The 15,253-nt window shown below is 51.6% G+C and overlaps 5 protein-coding genes and 1 non-coding gene across 11 annotated transcripts; 4 read left to right on the top strand and 2 right to left on the bottom strand.

Annotated features, from left to right (window-relative positions):
- The first annotated feature begins 55 nt into the window (after positions 1–55).
- H310_04949 (hypothetical protein) lies at positions 56–1,163 on the top strand. The gene is made up of 3 exons (XM_008869511.1): positions 56–262; positions 311–477; positions 536–1,163. Exons 1-3 carry the CDS (start codon positions 100–102, stop codon positions 1,055–1,057), a joined length of 852 nt encoding a protein of 283 aa, XP_008867733.1. The 5' UTR covers positions 56–99; the 3' UTR covers positions 1,058–1,163.
- Positions 1,164–1,224: 61 nt separating this feature from the next.
- Positions 1,225–3,739, top strand: H310_04948. Of its 2 annotated transcripts, XM_008869509.1 has the most exons (6): positions 1,225–1,329; positions 1,384–1,411; positions 1,475–1,566; positions 1,614–1,688; positions 1,735–1,791; positions 1,846–3,739. In XM_008869509.1, the coding sequence occupies exons 1-6, from the start codon at positions 1,228–1,230 to the stop codon at positions 2,260–2,262; spliced, it is 771 nt and encodes a 256-aa protein (XP_008867731.1). In that variant the 5' UTR covers positions 1,225–1,227; the 3' UTR covers positions 2,263–3,739. The 2 variants fall into 2 exon arrangements, with proteins under 2 accessions (XP_008867731.1, XP_008867732.1); XM_008869510.1 differs by having other exon boundaries at positions 1,475–1,688; positions 1,846–2,299.
- On the bottom strand, positions 2,091–3,840 carry H310_04947 (hypothetical protein). 3 transcript variants are annotated; one of them, XM_008869506.1, is made up of 3 exons: positions 3,573–3,840; positions 3,359–3,522; positions 2,091–3,296 (listed from the first exon to the last, which is right to left on the bottom strand). In XM_008869506.1, exons 1-3 carry the CDS (start codon positions 3,708–3,710, stop codon positions 2,282–2,284), a joined length of 1,317 nt encoding a protein of 438 aa, XP_008867728.1. In that variant the 5' UTR covers positions 3,711–3,840; the 3' UTR covers positions 2,091–2,281. The 3 variants fall into 3 exon arrangements, with proteins under 3 accessions (XP_008867728.1, XP_008867730.1, XP_008867729.1); XM_008869508.1 differs by having other exon boundaries at positions 3,359–3,840; XM_008869507.1 differs by having other exon boundaries at positions 2,091–3,522.
- A 270-nt stretch (positions 3,841–4,110) lies between these two features.
- On the top strand, positions 4,111–4,188 carry H310_04946. Its single transcript has one exon. It is a non-coding gene; the product is annotated as a tRNA-Leu (tRNA).
- Positions 4,189–4,201: 13 nt separating this feature from the next.
- Positions 4,202–13,661, top strand: H310_04945 (hypothetical protein). Of its 3 annotated transcripts, none has more exons than XM_008869505.1 (38): positions 4,202–4,509; positions 4,567–4,691; positions 4,734–4,855; positions 4,909–5,012; positions 5,062–5,174; positions 5,223–5,524; positions 5,580–5,692; positions 5,741–5,861; positions 5,911–6,033; positions 6,082–6,277; positions 6,327–6,558; positions 6,620–6,679; positions 6,727–6,985; positions 7,043–7,341; positions 7,400–7,651; positions 7,730–7,849; positions 7,901–8,410; positions 8,467–9,770; positions 9,818–10,048; positions 10,107–10,255; positions 10,315–10,665; positions 10,724–10,907; positions 10,956–11,117; positions 11,171–11,284; positions 11,348–11,471; positions 11,522–11,895; positions 11,937–12,123; positions 12,183–12,303; positions 12,364–12,464; positions 12,513–12,620; positions 12,673–12,738; positions 12,795–12,830; positions 12,881–12,940; positions 12,985–13,098; positions 13,149–13,220; positions 13,266–13,310; positions 13,364–13,479; positions 13,524–13,661. In XM_008869505.1, exons 1-38 carry the CDS (start codon positions 4,255–4,257, stop codon positions 13,639–13,641), a joined length of 7,443 nt encoding a protein of 2,480 aa, XP_008867727.1. In that variant the 5' UTR covers positions 4,202–4,254; the 3' UTR covers positions 13,642–13,661. The 3 variants fall into 3 exon arrangements, with proteins under 3 accessions (XP_008867727.1, XP_008867726.1, XP_008867725.1); XM_008869504.1 differs by having other exon boundaries at positions 7,400–7,849; positions 8,467–9,097; positions 9,149–9,770; XM_008869503.1 differs by having other exon boundaries at positions 7,400–7,849.
- H310_04944 (hypothetical protein) lies at positions 13,656–14,498 on the bottom strand. The gene has a single exon (XM_008869502.1). It carries the CDS (start codon positions 14,477–14,479, stop codon positions 13,829–13,831), a length of 651 nt encoding a protein of 216 aa, XP_008867724.1. The 5' UTR covers positions 14,480–14,498; the 3' UTR covers positions 13,656–13,828.
- Between the last annotated feature and the right edge of the window lie 755 nt (positions 14,499–15,253).

The raw sequence follows: 15,253 nt of genomic DNA, 5'->3' as shown, positions 1-15,253 counted from the left end.
TTAACTCCTTTTTCACGATTTCGTCAAAATATGAAAATTTGGGAGTCCCAGGCCATCCAGATCAAAACCAACCGCTCTGGCAGGTTTTCGATCTACACCATGTTGACCAGCACGCGACGGCATATCGTTGGTTCTGCCGCGCGATGTACCGCTAGCTTGCCCGTAGACGCGCTTCAGAAAAGCAGGTTGATGACGACAGATAGTGATAAGGCGAAGTACACGCTGCCACCGCACCCACGGCTGATACCGAAACCCTCCGATGGTAACATCCGTCCTTTGTCCAACCTGCAATGACGTAATTTTCCTATAGCACCCCTCACTTATAAGGCAGACAAGTCTGTGGTTGAGAACTGGAAAATTGCGATGAAGACGATGGACGAGATGATGCAAGAAATAGACGCAAAGCGACCAAAGGTGTACCTGCCAAACAAATTCAAAGAGATGAAAGAATACAACGATACGGATGGGAAAGTTGTGGTGGGTGCCGACTCTAAGTTTCTTTTCCTTTGCTTTTCTGACCCTTGGAGCAATATAGGTGTCCAAGCTAGAATTGACACCCGTGGCCCAAGCCCCCGTGGTTCCTTCGCTCAAGGTGCAAAACTTGCTCGGGTCCGACTACGACGTCAAGAACGTCACGGGTGGCAAGCTTACATTGCTGATGACGTGCTTCAAGAATTCTGGTTTCGACAACCTGGTGGGGTGGCGGCAAGCGTTTGAAAAAGCGTTTGGCGAGAAGAACTCGATGGTTCAAATTGTGCAACTCAACATCATTGAGGAATGGTACGTCAGGCTTATGCCTGGGATGATTCGCCGAGGTTTGCAAGCCAAAGTGCCCGAGGAACAGCACAACCTGACGCTGATCTATTACGGGGAATGCAACGAATTCCGCGCGGCCATGGACATGACCAATACTTTCGTTGGCTACGTGCAACTCGTCGACGCCAAAGGTCGAGTTCGCTGGACCGCTGCTGGAAACATCACGCCCGAAGAAAGCACCGTGATGACACTCTTGACCTCCAAAATTCTTGCGGAAATCACGCAAAAACCCCGGAAATAGTCTCCAGTTGAACGCAACAACGATTGAATACGCATTAAAACTTAACTTGGCGGAGCAGCCGCTTGGCTGCATTTCGCCACGGGAGCGGTTGCCACGCGACCTCGGCGTTGTCAGTTCCTGTCGCAATGGAGGTCAATACTTATCCGGTCCGGATAAGTTTCCACTGTAATATGTTAAATTCGTGCACTGCCACCGCGATGGTAGTGGCTTCGTGGACTTGTGCGCAAGTCATCCAATGGCTCCATGACGCTGGATTTGACACCTTTGCAGAGGTACATTGCGCTTTGTATCTTGGGTTACATGGCTCACTGGGTGTCCTGGCGTAGACTTTCAGCGAGAACGAGATCAGTGGAGGTGGAGTGGACAATCCTTCATGACGCCACCGTAGTTTTCAGTTGCTGACCGCATCGTGGGTAGATGTCTTGCCCACTCTAACCAACGAAATCCTTCGAGATGACTTGAAGATATCCGCGTATGGCCACCGCGTCAAACTTCTTCGCGCTGTCAATGTGATATGGTGAATGACGACGTGGTCTCGCTCACGTTCGTGTGACAGGAGCTACTGAACATGGCACATGCTCCCAGCACTGCCTTCGAGGAGCCTCGTGCATTGCACCAAACATCTACAGAGGTCCATCTATATCGTTGTAGTCATGTACACTCATAGAGAAGCACAGGGCACCGTTTCAACGCGACGCTCGCAGTTGCCAGCATCGGCACACCAAATTCCACGAGTCCGTCCGACATGTTGCATATATTGGCAGTAGTCTTATGTTTCCTCTGAATAGATTACCATCCTGCCGCCACGCGACCTCCCTGAGATTCCAAAAGTTGGTCGTCGTCGGTTCTTCAACACTAAAGTTGGTCGCGACATTCGACTCAACCCAACTTACCCCCACACGGTCGTGTTTGCCACCAAGGGCAGCTGTGTGTTGTGCTTTTCTGACAGCACGAGCGGCCGGCGTCGTGAATTGTGCACAACGAAGAAGTGCTTGACGTGCCAGGTGCACTTGTGCACCAAGAAATTTGGTGATTACCCCTCGTCATGCTTTGACGCGTTTCATGAAGAAGAAACGCTCGAGATGCGATCGCGGCCGCCGCCACGGCCGCGTGTCACGTATATTTTACCAAATTGGGACCCGGCGAAAGATTCGTACGAGAGCTTGAAGCGAGAAGTTCTTGCCAGGCAATTCCAGCACAAGTAGCATCCGAGTTAATATATCTTTAGTCCCATTCCCCCCAATCATCTCCCCGACGCTCTTCGTTGAAGACATCGTCGCTTGAGATTTCCGCGGCACTGTCTTCCACAGTAGGAGGCCCTGCAACTTCGACGGGCGAAACTGTTGGCGCTGAGGTTAAGTTGGCTGCCAAAGCAACTTGCTTCGTCAGGTTGTCAATATCCGCCTCTTTCTCTTTCAGCTTTGCTTGGAGGGATGCCACTTGAGCCGCGGTTTCATCTTTCCCTTTGGCCACTCCGTCTTGAAAGGCTTTTGCAACCGACACCTTCAACTCGTCCTCGTGCTTCTTAAATGCGACGTCTGTCTCGTCCTTGAGTTTCTTCATCTTGACTGCTCGCGCCTTCCACACTTCCAACTCTTTCAACCCTTCTTGTGCCTGTTCGGCACTTGCCTTCAGCGATGCGTTCTCACGTCGAAGCGATTCGAGTTCGGCGTATACACCCTGAGACAGTGGAGCAGCGTCAACGTCGTTGCGACCAGTCGCAGAACCGTGCAAGGCCCAAATCTTTTGCGCCAAAGCAGCCGACACAAACTCAGGTGGCGATGGCATCGTGGCAGTTGGGACGGTCAAGCTCAACAAGTACTCTTCGATCTCTTTCAACTCGATGCGCGTACTGTCTCGAATTGACTTCACGATTTGCTCGCTCTTGGCTATGCCTTCTTCGTACCCCAAGGCTCTGGCATCATCAATTTGCGTCGTCATTTGCGCGAGCTTGACCTCGTACTCTTCGGCCAAGAGCTGGTGGTTCGACACATCTGCCTTTTCCAAACTCGCTATCACCTCTTGCAGGGCCACAACTTGGTCCTTCCACATCTGAACGTCCATTTCCTTCGCATGCTGCTCGGCACGTTCGCGTTCAGCTTGAGCGGCCTCTTCTTCCGCTTCTTTCTGGCGAAGTTCTCGCAGCTCGCGCTCCTTTTGGAGTTTAAGTCGACGCTCTTCGTCCCGCTTTGCCTGCTCCTCTTCTTGACGCAACTGCAAAAATTGACGAAAGTAATATCTACTCCGGAATTCAATATTCAGCCGTCACTAACATAGGGGAGTGAGCATCATTGCAGGTACCTCGTCCAGAATTCCTTGTACGAGAGCTGCTCGGGAACGAGGGCCGTGTGCAAGTCAGCAACGAGCTCATCCTTTTGCAAGATCGATGCAACATCGTCAGTCTTCAGGTCCAGGTCGAACACCTCTTGGAACGCCTTGTAGTCTTCCAGTTCTTCAAAGATGATCTAAACGAGCGACAGTGTGTTTCTCACATGTCCACGGTGAATATGCTTACCTCGTCAACAGGGTTCGTCTGAGCTTGGCTCATCGTCTTCAGCAGCAACTGAGCTTCATCTTGGACTTGCGCGACAATGCTCGTCGCGCGCTCCTGTACCTTTTCTTGGACCTGCTTTGCCGCTTGGTAAATCCACATGATCCTTGGAGAATGAAGAAGCCTCGAAATATCCGGATAAATCGAATCGCTTTCTGGCACTTCCCTTGAAAGCCGAATTCTCCAGAAGTGCCCTTGTATTCTGAAATTTTTCGAGGCCCTTCAAGGCAAGTACGGTTCCTCCGATAGAATTGCGTAGGTGGCCTATGGGAATCAACACACGTTCTTATTCTCTGCAGGCGACGAGCGTAGCATGAGAAACAAGTTCCATTCGAGTGGTCGCTCCTTGCGACGGGTGACCTCGAATACACCGACATTTCCCAGATCGTATGCGCATTTGAGGTGTACCGACACAACTGCTCTGCGAGCATGCGTAGTTGATGCACAGTTTTTGGAATTCATGATAAAAACGAACTTAAATATGTAGAGTATCTCATAACATGGTATGATGGCCGAGTGGTCTAAGGCGCTGGTTTTAGGCACCAGTCTTCGGGCGTGGGTTCAAATCCCACTCATATCAGTTTTATTCATTCGGAATATTCTGCACCATCGTGACCTTTCGTAAGCAAACGCGTTCTGGTCGGTCATGGATTTCGAGCAGGAGCTAAAGGAGCACGGCGTCAACGTCGTGTGCTCCAAGATGGACACCATCATTAGCGTGCACATTCATGGTGCATCGGGAAAGAGGCTGGTCGAAACGTTGCAGCTCGTCGACACCTTTGTCGCGTCAAAGGTGGCCAAGCTGGCAAAATCGTGCGAAGGCAGGATTTACTGTGACCCATGCTTTGGGCCGAACGACGCAGACGCGATGGGCATGTTGGCACTGTGCAAGCACGGCGATGTAAGCGTTGCTTTGTTTGAGAGGGGAAACATTGACCTGATGCCTTCGAATTCACAGGTCATTCCTTCGAAAGGAGGGAGTCAGCATCAAGCCAAGATCATCAAGATGGTCAAAGAGGACAAGCTGAAATGGCAGCGGCCCATATACGCAGCAGAAACCAAGGACGTACTAGACGAGAACGAGTACACGGCATGTTCTATCGACTCGGTTGACGATGTGGATAGGGACTCGGACAATCCAACTACGTCGGACGATCCCGTGTTTTGTGAAGAAGGTCAACTCTTTACTAAGTCTGCAAATTCTGGCGATGTCATTCAAGGCAACCTCGGCGATTGCTGGTTTCTGGGTAAGTAGCACTGCTTCGGTGCGACAACTGAGCAACGGAACCACCCTATCCAGGTGCAATCAGTGTGCTGGCAACGCGCATGGAGCTGCTCACTCAAGCGTTTTGGCGAGAAGATCAGTATAAAAAGCACGGCATGTTTGTGTGTCGCTTCATGAAGGTGAAGACATCGTGTATCACTCGGTTCAACACCATCACCTCCGCTGCAGGATTTTACGTGGCATTACGTCGTGCTGGACGACCGGATTCCTGTCTTTGGCTATACAAACAATCGGGCTGGGAAACCCTTTTTTGCCCGATGCAGCGACCCGAATGAGCTGTGGTAAAAACAGATGAACTATAAAGGTGGCACACTTATCAATGGCTCTAGGGTCCCTCTTATCGAGAAAGCGTATGCAAAGTTGCACGGCTGCTACGAAGCCCTCATCGGCGGCTACATTGATGTTGCGTTGAGTGACTTGACTGGTCTGTGCTCGGAACAGATCATTCTGAAGCCAGACCATCCTGGGTTTGGCGACGATCCGTTTGCACCCAAGCCAGGTGAACAGGCAGGCGATGGGTTTTGGAAACGGTTGCTTCAATACAAACGCAACGGCACTTTGATGGGGTGTTCGATTCAGCCTGATCCAAAGAGCAACAAAAACATTGTGGCAGAAGGTAGTGCTGGCCAAGGTACGCCACCGATTCCACTTGCGTGACCTCGCACTTGGTTCTGAAGCATTCGCAGGCCTGTACTACAAACACGCGTATGGGCTCGTCGACGTTGGCGAAATCCAACTCGACAACAACCAAATGCAGCGCCTGGTAAAATTGCGCAATCCATGGGGCATGGGAGAATGGGTGCGTGCTACAGGGAGCGTGGCAATATATGTGTAACCTGAACGTTAGACTGGCGCATGGAGCGACCAAAGTGACGAGCGTGAAAAGTACGAGGGTGAAATTTATCGCGTTTTCAAGTCTGTGATGCGGCAAGTGGGTGCAAACGTGTTGACGACCATGCACACCAAGCGTATGTGAATGATTCAACCCACAAGATGTAATATCGATATTTCTTCTAGGCAAAGTCCGTCTCGTGACGGAGCCGCAGGAAGAAGTCACCGAAGTGAATCAGAACGACGGGACGTTCTTCATGTCGTACGAGGACTGGCGGGCTCGATACACGCACTTTTTTGCAGGCATTGGTACGTACTCTGGAGTTAGTTTGAAGCAGCCAGGGTGACACGCTGTAGATTTTGCGGACGAGTGGTGTGGGTTGCGCGTGCATGGCAATTGGGACGACACATCGAACGGTGGCAACACAACCAAGTCGACATGGATCAATAATCCCCGCTATCAATTGCTCGTGAAAGAACGGTGCCATTTGTACATCTCGATGAGCCAACATGACCCCCGCGGCACGGCAGACCCTGCCATCTTCCCCATTGGGTCGGCAACCCTCCAGTCCATGACATCCACCTCATACATACCACCATAGGTTTCACATTTGCACGCTGCAAGAAGTGAAAGGCAACAAGTTCGAAGTCAAGGAACCGCCGAAAAAGGCTCCTCCGTACTATCGACTATACCAAAAAGCAAGTCAAGCAGGACTGTGCAACGGGACAATTCTGGAGCCAATTCCTCCTGCCATCATCCCAGGATCCGTCATTCCAGGCATCGATAACGATGGTGTGCCCCAGCCGTCGTATACGCTCAAGCAAGCCGTGACGGTACGCCATGCTCTCTACGGCGACTAGAAGCGAGATCGATATCTTTGTGTGGACGGGATAGGTCGACTTGGTGATTGAACCAGGGCATTATTGCATCATACCGAGCATGTACATGCGCACGGTACGCTGGAAACATGCGACTTGGATGTAAGTAAATGGGCGTGCTAGAACAAAGACACAGGAAGGACCGCCACGGGGCGATTCTGGATCTCGGTGTACGGTCAGCAACCAGTGTTTCACCTTGAGGGTGGGCAGCCCATCGTCGAAGAGGAGGAAATGCCCGAGAGCGCGCCCCCACTCCAAGCGGTAGCACCATCCTCCGCGATGCAAGCCCCCGTGTTTAAAGAGATATCCGTCCCTGGGGCGGCCCAACATCGTCAATTCGAAAACCTCAAGGACGAAATGCTGGCCCACGCCCGAGCCAAAGGTACTTTAACTTGCTGTGGCGTGGGGAATTGTGCTTCCAGTCACTTCGATCGAGTAGGGATCGGGTACCGTGAAGTCAAACGCGAGTTTGCGAACGCCGGAGCGCTGCGGAAGGCCGACTTTAAACGCCGCATGATGAATCTCGGGTTCAAGATGGACGAAATGAGCGACGACAAGGTCTTGATTCTGTTCAACGGGATGGACAAAGATAAAAGCAATACAATCCAAGCGGACGAGTTACTCGACTGTTTCATGCTCGACATCGAAGAAGACCGCATTGCGTCCGTCGTTCCAGAGAAGGAAGACGAGGAAGTACCAGAAAAGGTGAATCAAGAGGGCACGCTCGAAGTCCACGTCGTACGTGCGGTCGAAATTCGACTCGGCGATGAAACATGACGTGGCCTCCATTTTGCAGATTGGCGGCAAGGACTTGCAAAGTGCCGAAATCAAACAGCACACCCTCCCACTTCTCACGCTTCCATCCGTGTCATTTTCTTCCAAAGAAGCGCTGCGCCATGATACGTGTGCACTCGAAATCCTCGAGGAAAAACCAGCGCTCTTGCAAGACCTACACGTGGCGTTCCTGCACGCACTGAACGTCACCGACGCGACTTTTCACAAACGCATTCAAGAGCTCGTCGCCAAGTACAAACAGCCAAAGCAAAAGGTCAACCCCCGCGGCCCAAAGAAGAAGCTCATTCGACACGATACGACGCCCGTCCAACAGTTTTTCGATCTTGTGCAGGCCAGACTCGACGCGCTGGCTGCTGCGACCAACTCGAACAATTCCCCGCCAAAGGAAAAACAAGCTTCTGACGTGCGCAAGCCCTTCAACTGGGCAAACTTGGAGGCCACAGACACCTGCGTACATGTGCCAGTCATCTTGACTTATCCTTGCTTAAGTCAATTTCTCTAGGGACCTGCCGTAGTCGTGCGCCTGCCCACGACGGAACAAAAGTTACTCCACAGCAGCCCGTACATGCAGGCGCTCGAAACAAAGCGGTGGACAATGTTCCACCAAATTTGCCAGCGCAAGGCCCAAGTGTTTGGAGACAAACAAAGGCAGGCCAACTTGCCAAGGCTCATTGGCGGTCGAAAGAGCGGCACCAACACCGTGCACTGTAGCGACTGCAACAGGACCATCGTCGTATCGGGCAAGCAAGATCACGATCACATGTGTATGGCCCAAGGCTGCGTCAACTTGTTTTGTGCGCCGTGTTATGAGAAAATGGCCGCGAACGACAAGTTTTGCGACGACTGCTACTTGCACGAGAACGGCAACATCGAAGTGCTCGGCATGCAATTGCGAACGATGCTCATGTCCAAGCTCGCCGCGACAGACGTGCAACTGGAAGCGCTCGATCAAATCTTTCACTCGTTGGACGAAAACCACTCGGGAGACCTCAGTCGCGACGAATTCGTTCATGTAGGAATGGCCGTCAAGAACGACCCACGCGATGTTGCTGAATGTGGTGTCTCTAGTTGCTCGACAAGTTGCGCATGCACCCTCCGCTAACGCCAAATCAAATCGACGGCGTGTTTGAAGAATTGGACGTCGACAACAACGGGTCGTTGAGCTTTGAGGAGTTCAAAATGTGGCTCCTGGGGCGAGAAAGCATGTGGTCGCCACGAGTTCCTGACGACAGCGGCGAGGACATCGCAATACCGATTCACGAGCTCCTGTCACCCACCCGCGAAGCGATCGTGCACGACAAGAAGAGCGCTGGCCTCGTGACCTTTGTTCAGTCTGTCGTCGATGACATGGTCACGGACGCCTGTGGGATGTCGACTCGATCGCCATGGCTGTTCAACTCGCAACCGATAGAAAAACGTGAATTCGACAAGCAACTCGAGCGCGAGCATGTGCTGTTCCAACGACTCGGCACGATCCAACTCATGGACAACACAATGGACGACACGGGCGGGATCGCCAAGTTGTTTTCGAAATTTGACGTCAACGGCGACGGGTCGATCGAAATTGACGAGCTCAGCTACTTAGTGCAATCGATCGGGCTGACCGCGTCTCCAGTGGATCTACGGCTTCTCGCGCATCGTCTCCGTCGGGAAGATGATGGGACCATTCACTTAGCTGACTTTGTCACGTTTCTTCAACGTAAGTGTGGTCCGATGCATTCTGCCACAGAAATTGACACGATTGCTCCAGGCACAACTCCCTCGCACGAACGTGCTCTACTGGACAAGATCATTGAGCTCGAGCACCTGTGCAAAGAGCACCGCATCCAGGAAGCCGACGTGAAACACATCTTGAGGAACTTTTACATTGGCATGGATACACATGAACTCGCTTGGATGGCAAAACAGCTCCACGACTTGATCGGGTGGACGGTCGACCTGTCAATGCTCCAGCGCATCGCGTTGGTCTGTACGCCGTGCATTTTCGACACCAACGATTCCAAGGTCGTATGTGCTGGTGATGTCCTTCTGGCCTTGTTCAGTGCCCCCGCGGGCTTTGCCGGATCGCTTGCGAGCTACTCGATCCAGGCCGTGTCCGATGCGATCCAGCATCTTTTCAAAATTGAGTCCCCAGACGTCGAAGAGGACCTCGAGTGGGAGAAACTTGGACAATTGCCTCAAGCAGAAATGCCTCAAGCCAAGTTTGTCGAGTGTTTACTTCGACGGGGGTTAAAATTGGTCGGCGACAGCTTGGGCATCGAAAGCCAGGTGTGTGTGGCGCTCGCGCTGGACACGTTGCGGTATCGCGAAGGCGTTGGCCACACAATGTTCTCGTCCACGGTCACTCGCGGCCTTTTCACGTCGCTCTCTCGGTACACCCAGTCTGCATATTTGATCTTACTTGACGTGTTTGTGGTAGGTATTCGACTTTGACAGCGCTCGAGCAACAGATGCGACACATTTTACAGCAAATGGCACGCGTTGGCAGTGGTCAGCAGTTTTACCAGACCGTCATCACTCGAGGATCCAGCCCCGACGAAGCGCTCAAGGTGTATGTAATCGATCCGTCCGTACACCAGGTCATGATGCACGCGTTCCACGAATCGGACTTCTCGGTGAATGGCGTCGCACTCTTTGCAGACAACGTCGCGTACGCTCCTTCTTGAAACTTGGTCGGGGCCTTTCGCCTGAATCGATGACGGTAGTAGGGCGGCCATGAATCCATTTCAGCGCGGCGTCGTCCACGATTTGTGGTATCCCGAGCTGAACACGTACTTCTTGGGCCTCCTCAAGCGGTTTCGCATTTTGTACACCGAGGATAAGAAGACGCCGTCCCTGGCATTTCTCGAAAGCGACGGTAGCGACAGCCTTTGCAGCTCGATTCTTGCGCTAAGCATTGACCGCCTTGACCGCTAGCTCTCGTTGCGAAGTTGCGAAGTGTGTTTTCAAGCTACCGCGTGCCATTTTTCTGGACGGTGTCTGCCGCTAGCCTTCAAATTAGCGTCGACCATGCTGCCCTGGACCAATCGAAGTTGCGCTTGCTACCGTGTGTGATCCAGTCGATTTTGAAATTCTCCGCGATTGCTTCGTTCCTTCGACAGATCCATTCGACCATTCGTGTACAAATCGAAGTCATCGACAAGCCCCTTAGCATGTGGATGTCTTGGAGCGAATTTAAGTCGTGCCTGGCGGGACTGCAGAATGCATACACGTTTGTCCAGTTGCTTCCGCAGGGCGATATCTTCCACACGCCGCACGATGTTGGAGGTGGGTTAGCCAAAATGAATTACGTTATCTCTTGAGAGGATGCTGATTTCGAACGAAGGCGGGTGCACGCCTCAATGGAATTTTTCCACGAAAGTCACGGTCGCCGAGCCGAAAGAGTGCATTCATCGAACGGATCGACCGGTCGTGTACGTCGACACGCAGCCGATCCTGGGCAAGCCCGATAGCACGGGTGAAAACTTGATCCCGTTTACGACGTTGACCAAGCTAAACTCGTCGAAAAAGTACGTGGGACGCTGTACTTGCCGACATCGTTGATCAGTTGCGTGTAGCAAACAACACAGCAAAGGCGAGAAAAATCCGACGCTGCACTTTGTCGTGCTCAGTGTTCGTCGCACGGTGCCCAAGTCGAGCGACAAGCCGACGCTGTACTGCACCGCGTACGATCCGATCACTGCCAGCGACTACGAAGTCGTTGGAACGCCGACCAACTGGTACGATGTGTTCAGACGGCCCTGACTCATCCTAAATAATTAATCGTGCTCAGGCCGGTCAACTTCTTTGACCCGGACGTGAACAAAAACTACGAAGCCGAGTGGCTCGCGATGTTGGGCAATCTAAAGCTAGGTCGCACCATTACCCCCAAGCTATTCATCCGTGTGTACGTTTTTCATACGAAGTCATCGTGGAGTGCATGAGGAGTCTCATGAACTCGTATGGGCAGGTACAACAAGCAGCCCCGCAGCGACCAGTTGATTGGCGAAACGGAAGTGTCTGTTGCGTCCATGATGGCGCGCGAGGGGTATGGGATCAAATCGTGGTTTTCCATTTACGATCCTGTGACAGAGGTAATCCACCGCCAGAAGTTGGGCCATTTGACTTGATATGGCTGCGATAGAAATGCACGGGACAGATCGAACTGCACGCGCACTTTCAAATTCGCACGTTGGGGCAATCGGTGGAGACGCTGGCTCCTGTTCCACATGACAAGTCGATTCCAAAACTAATCGTGCCATCATCCAAGGTCAAGTTGGACCTGATCGTCGATTCAAAAGCAGCCGCGCCATCGCCGTCCGTGAAAGTGCTGCCTTCGTCCCAACAACTACCAACCAATTCCAACGAAGCTGCTCTCAAGGAGCGCATCAACGAGCTCGAGAAGAAGCTTGCATTGGAATCGAATATGGCTGCATCATCCGACTCGACCAAGTGGAAGAAGAAGTACGAGCAGCTCAAACAGCAAACGACCGACGAACAGGCTCAAGCCGAAAAAAAGTAGACAACGTGGCGACAAACGTTTTCACAAACTTTGATAGAGTTCAGCTGCTCAAGGAAGAAATCGTCGCGCTCAACAACAAGGCGTCAAATCCACTGTCTGTCGAAGACTTTTCCGCCCCTACTACACTGGCTGCGATGAAGGCAATCTTGTATTCGAGGTGCCCCGAGCGACCCTTCAATGGATTGAAGAAAGCTATGGCGGCCGTGGTCGACTCCCCTGGAAAGGTAAGTGTGCATCTTCGTTGCGAATGTGAGTAACCTCAGCATGCTGCTCCTTTGGACAGATTTCTATCGTGGCCTGTGAAGAAGTCCTTGATGACTTTGGCTTGGCCCTTAATGCGACTCAAAAGCGCAACTTATTCCGATGCTTGGACCCTGATACCGTCGGCGTGTTTTCTATCGAAGGTGGGTTCCGTTTTCTTTTTGATCGCAACTTTTGTTGCCCAGCTCACGAATTGGATGTAGATTTCCTCGTGAAATTGAATGGCGACATGGCGCGATCACTTTCCAAACAAAAGCTCGAGAACAATGGGACTCAAATCCCTTCTGCGCCTCGTCATGCATCGGTAGCATTTGCAGTTCAAGTGTAACCAACTTCTCTGACGTGAACGTAGATGGCAGTATCAAAGTCCAAGGAAATGCTGCCAAAACTCAGCGCCTTACACTCCACCTCCCACGACATTCCAGCTGCCTTGGACACGACTGTCAAATCTACTACCAACGTACACCATGCCCGTTTCATGTCGTGCTGTTCACGTTTGTTGCCCGCCTTAGAGTCACGATGGCCACACGTCTGGCTCCGAACTGGTGTCGCATGCCGAGCGTAAGGCGCTCGAAAAAGTAGGTTGTTTGACACGGAAGTGCAATTCACTCAACTATGATAACTGTGGTGGTAGATGGTGGACCAGACAATTGAGAACGCTCCAGTCGAGGTTGAGATCCCGTTCATCGAATACTTTGCTCATGCATTCGTTCAACGCAGGAGCCTCAAGAGAAACCAAACAAGATCAATCCAGCGGTGGACGACAAGGCCATCAAAATTGTAACTTGACCGTCGAATTCCCTGTGTAGTTATCACAAACGTAGGAGGCGGACACGGTAAACGTACCACGGAAAGAACACGCCACGCCTCGTTCGAATCACCCGAGTGACACTGAGGTCCATGGTGGAAACAATGTCGCCTTGGGCGACCAGAAAAAGGTTTGTCCACGTTAGATGCCGGTATACCCCGTTGACTCAATCGTGCACAGCCACCAAGCAAACCAAATGCACATTTAAAAGCTGCTGAAAAACTTGCGACCGAAATTCCGATTCAACCGATGGCACGTGCTATGCGTTGATCTTGAAAATAATCGTGGACACTGTAGACCAAGCCTGCTGCGGCAAAGCAGAGTAAACCTCCAAACAACCATGTAAATATCGTGATGATCGACTAAAAGATGAGCGCTCAAAACGTACGAACTAGGTGCAGTTTGCCAACGACGCGGAGCTACACAAGTACCTGGCGCAGCAACTGCCCGAGAAATGGGATATGCAATTCACCCCCAAAGGCAAACCTTATTTTCGCAACTTTACAACGAGGTACACACGACCAATAACCACGCAGTCCTGACCATCACGCCCAGATCCACGCAATGGAACCATCCTGTCGCTGATGTCGACGCATTGTACAGAGCGTATGTGCTCCAAAAGAAGGAAGGAGCTTCAAAACAAATCTCAGAATCTAAGGCAATAGGGTTGTGAATTGCATTGTTCATTTTGCGATGTACGGCCGAGCGCAGCAGTCTGGGCTCAGCATACCTTGGACAACATCCCAAAATAGTTTGCTCTTAAAGCGAATGGTATTTTCTGCGCCTCATTCAACATTGAACTTAGCAACACGTTTACGAGTGATGTGGAGACGGGAGTAACTGAAAAAATTGACCATCGACTACTTGACTGCCTTCGCACACACGAAGCGAGGGGCATTGTTCCCGCAGACCGCGTGCATGAGCATATTCCATCCGGACGCGCTTTCCGACGGCTCTGGGTAGTGTCGATCGAACCATTTGCCTCTAATTTTTCCCTTCTTGGCCTTGAGTGAGCCCAACTTTCCCGAAAGGTCGCCCTTTTCGCACGATTTCGGGTTGGCTTTGTACCCTTTCGGTGTGCAAGCGTAGTTTGGCGTAACCGCCTTGCACTTGTCTTCCGTAACATGCTCGGACGCAGGCCCGCACGCGTAATCTGGATCGTAATGGTTGCCCGTCTTGGCCAACGAACACTCGCCAAGAAACCCAGACGTCCCCGGCATATCCCATTTCGTGTGGATATGCCACCTAAACTCACTGATAGGGCCCGTGCAATTTCCATCCACTTTTTGCAAGGCGTCCCAGTGGGCTTTCTTCACGTCCAAATTCGCCGCAATCACCGCGCCAACGTACTTGGTGTGTCGGTACACGTACCGGACTTCGATGAAGCCATTGACACCACCAGCTGTCTTCGGGTCAAACATGTACGTCTTGGTCTTCGTCTTGTGCGCGTGGCACATGGCCATCGTGGCAAACATGAGCGCAAGCAGAACGAATGCCCTCACGGAGAGCATTTTGAAAAGTGAGGACGGCACTTTTCAAAATGCTCAATCCTCCCGATGACCTTGCCCAGAATTCGTAGGACGACACCGTTAGTCTGATTGGCTGATTTTTGCGAACGAACTACAAAGCTAGCTGCGCCGAAAAACATTTCTCAATATCGTCTAAAATTCAAAAAATCTTATATATACTATGAGCCTGCGTTGTGATTAGCTACACAATGGTAAAAAATGGCTGGCACGCGAATGCGGTGCTTCATTTCTCATATTTATAACCAATCAAACAAAGCATGAAAACATATATCGATTTGGTAATGATCTTGAGATATTTCGGACGATCTTAGAGAACCACTACAAGAGATGCAGTCAATCTGCGTTTGGTTGACCCTCTCTGGAATTCGCCATCCAACGGCGCGGCGCCGCTGGCGTATTGGAAAAGCCAGCGCGTTGCGCGATTGGCGACATTTTGCTCCGTTATTCCACTTCATGCGAAAATAATTCGATGAGAACGTTTAGCAACGGAGCAGCTTGTGAGGATTCGAGAGTTTAAGTAAGGTGGGTGAAGCAGGTACGTAAGTCGTCCATACTGCTGAATACAATTGTGCCGATGGAATTACCCATTCCTGGAACGACAAGTTTCGTAAACTCTGCTTAGGCCTCGCCGGCCACCATGCTGTAGGGCGATTACCCGGAGTTGATCAAGTGAAGCGTCATGAAAAGAACGAAACCGTCCGGAAAATCTTTATCCGGATAACATCAGCGAATTGCGCGCGCACTTTTGAATTCAAC

This window comes from Aphanomyces invadans, assembly GCF_000520115.1.
Source record: "Aphanomyces invadans strain NJM9701 unplaced genomic scaffold supercont1.8, whole genome shotgun sequence".
Classification (NCBI taxonomy): Eukaryota; Oomycota; class Saprolegniomycetes; order Saprolegniales; family Verrucalvaceae; genus Aphanomyces; species Aphanomyces invadans.
This window is presented reverse-complemented; position numbering and strand designations above follow the sequence as displayed.

What these genes read in the sequence shown, in the direction of transcription:
- H310_04947 (XM_008869506.1), bottom strand. Translation starts at nt 3,710, where the DNA reads ATGTGGATTTACCAAGCGGCAAAGCAGGTCCAAGAAAAGGTACAGGAG. An exon ending in AGACGAACCCTGTTGACGAG is followed by an intron (nt 3,523 to 3,572) that starts GTAAGCATATTC and finishes TCGCTCGTTTAG; the next exon opens with ATCATCTTTGAAGAACTGGA. An exon ending in TACAAGGAATTCTGGACGAG is followed by an intron (nt 3,297 to 3,358) that starts GTACCTGCAATG and finishes ATTCCGGAGTAG; the next exon opens with ATATTACTTTCGTCAATTTT.
- H310_04945 (XM_008869503.1), top strand. Translation starts at nt 4,255, where the DNA reads ATGGATTTCGAGCAGGAGCTAAAGGAGCACGGCGTCAACGTCGTGTGC. An exon ending in CTCTTTGCAGACAACGTCGC is followed by an intron (nt 10,049 to 10,106) that starts GTACGCTCCTTC and finishes TGACGGTAGTAG; the next exon opens with GGCGGCCATGAATCCATTTC. An exon ending in CCCAAGCTATTCATCCGTGT is followed by an intron (nt 11,285 to 11,347) that starts GTACGTTTTTCA and finishes TCGTATGGGCAG; the next exon opens with GTACAACAAGCAGCCCCGCA.
- H310_04948 (XM_008869509.1), top strand. Translation starts at nt 1,228, where the DNA reads ATGTTAAATTCGTGCACTGCCACCGCGATGGTAGTGGCTTCGTGGACT. An exon ending in GATTTGACACCTTTGCAGAG is followed by an intron (nt 1,330 to 1,383) that starts GTACATTGCGCT and finishes GTCCTGGCGTAG; the next exon opens with ACTTTCAGCGAGAACGAGAT. An exon ending in AACTTCTTCGCGCTGTCAAT is followed by an intron (nt 1,567 to 1,613) that starts GTGATATGGTGA and finishes TTCGTGTGACAG; the next exon opens with GAGCTACTGAACATGGCACA.
- H310_04949 (XM_008869511.1), top strand. Translation starts at nt 100, where the DNA reads ATGTTGACCAGCACGCGACGGCATATCGTTGGTTCTGCCGCGCGATGT. An exon ending in GATACCGAAACCCTCCGATG is followed by an intron (nt 263 to 310) that starts GTAACATCCGTC and finishes ATTTTCCTATAG; the next exon opens with CACCCCTCACTTATAAGGCA. An exon ending in ATACGGATGGGAAAGTTGTG is followed by an intron (nt 478 to 535) that starts GTGGGTGCCGAC and finishes GGAGCAATATAG; the next exon opens with GTGTCCAAGCTAGAATTGAC.
- H310_04944 (XM_008869502.1), bottom strand. Translation starts at nt 14,479, where the DNA reads ATGCTCTCCGTGAGGGCATTCGTTCTGCTTGCGCTCATGTTTGCCACG.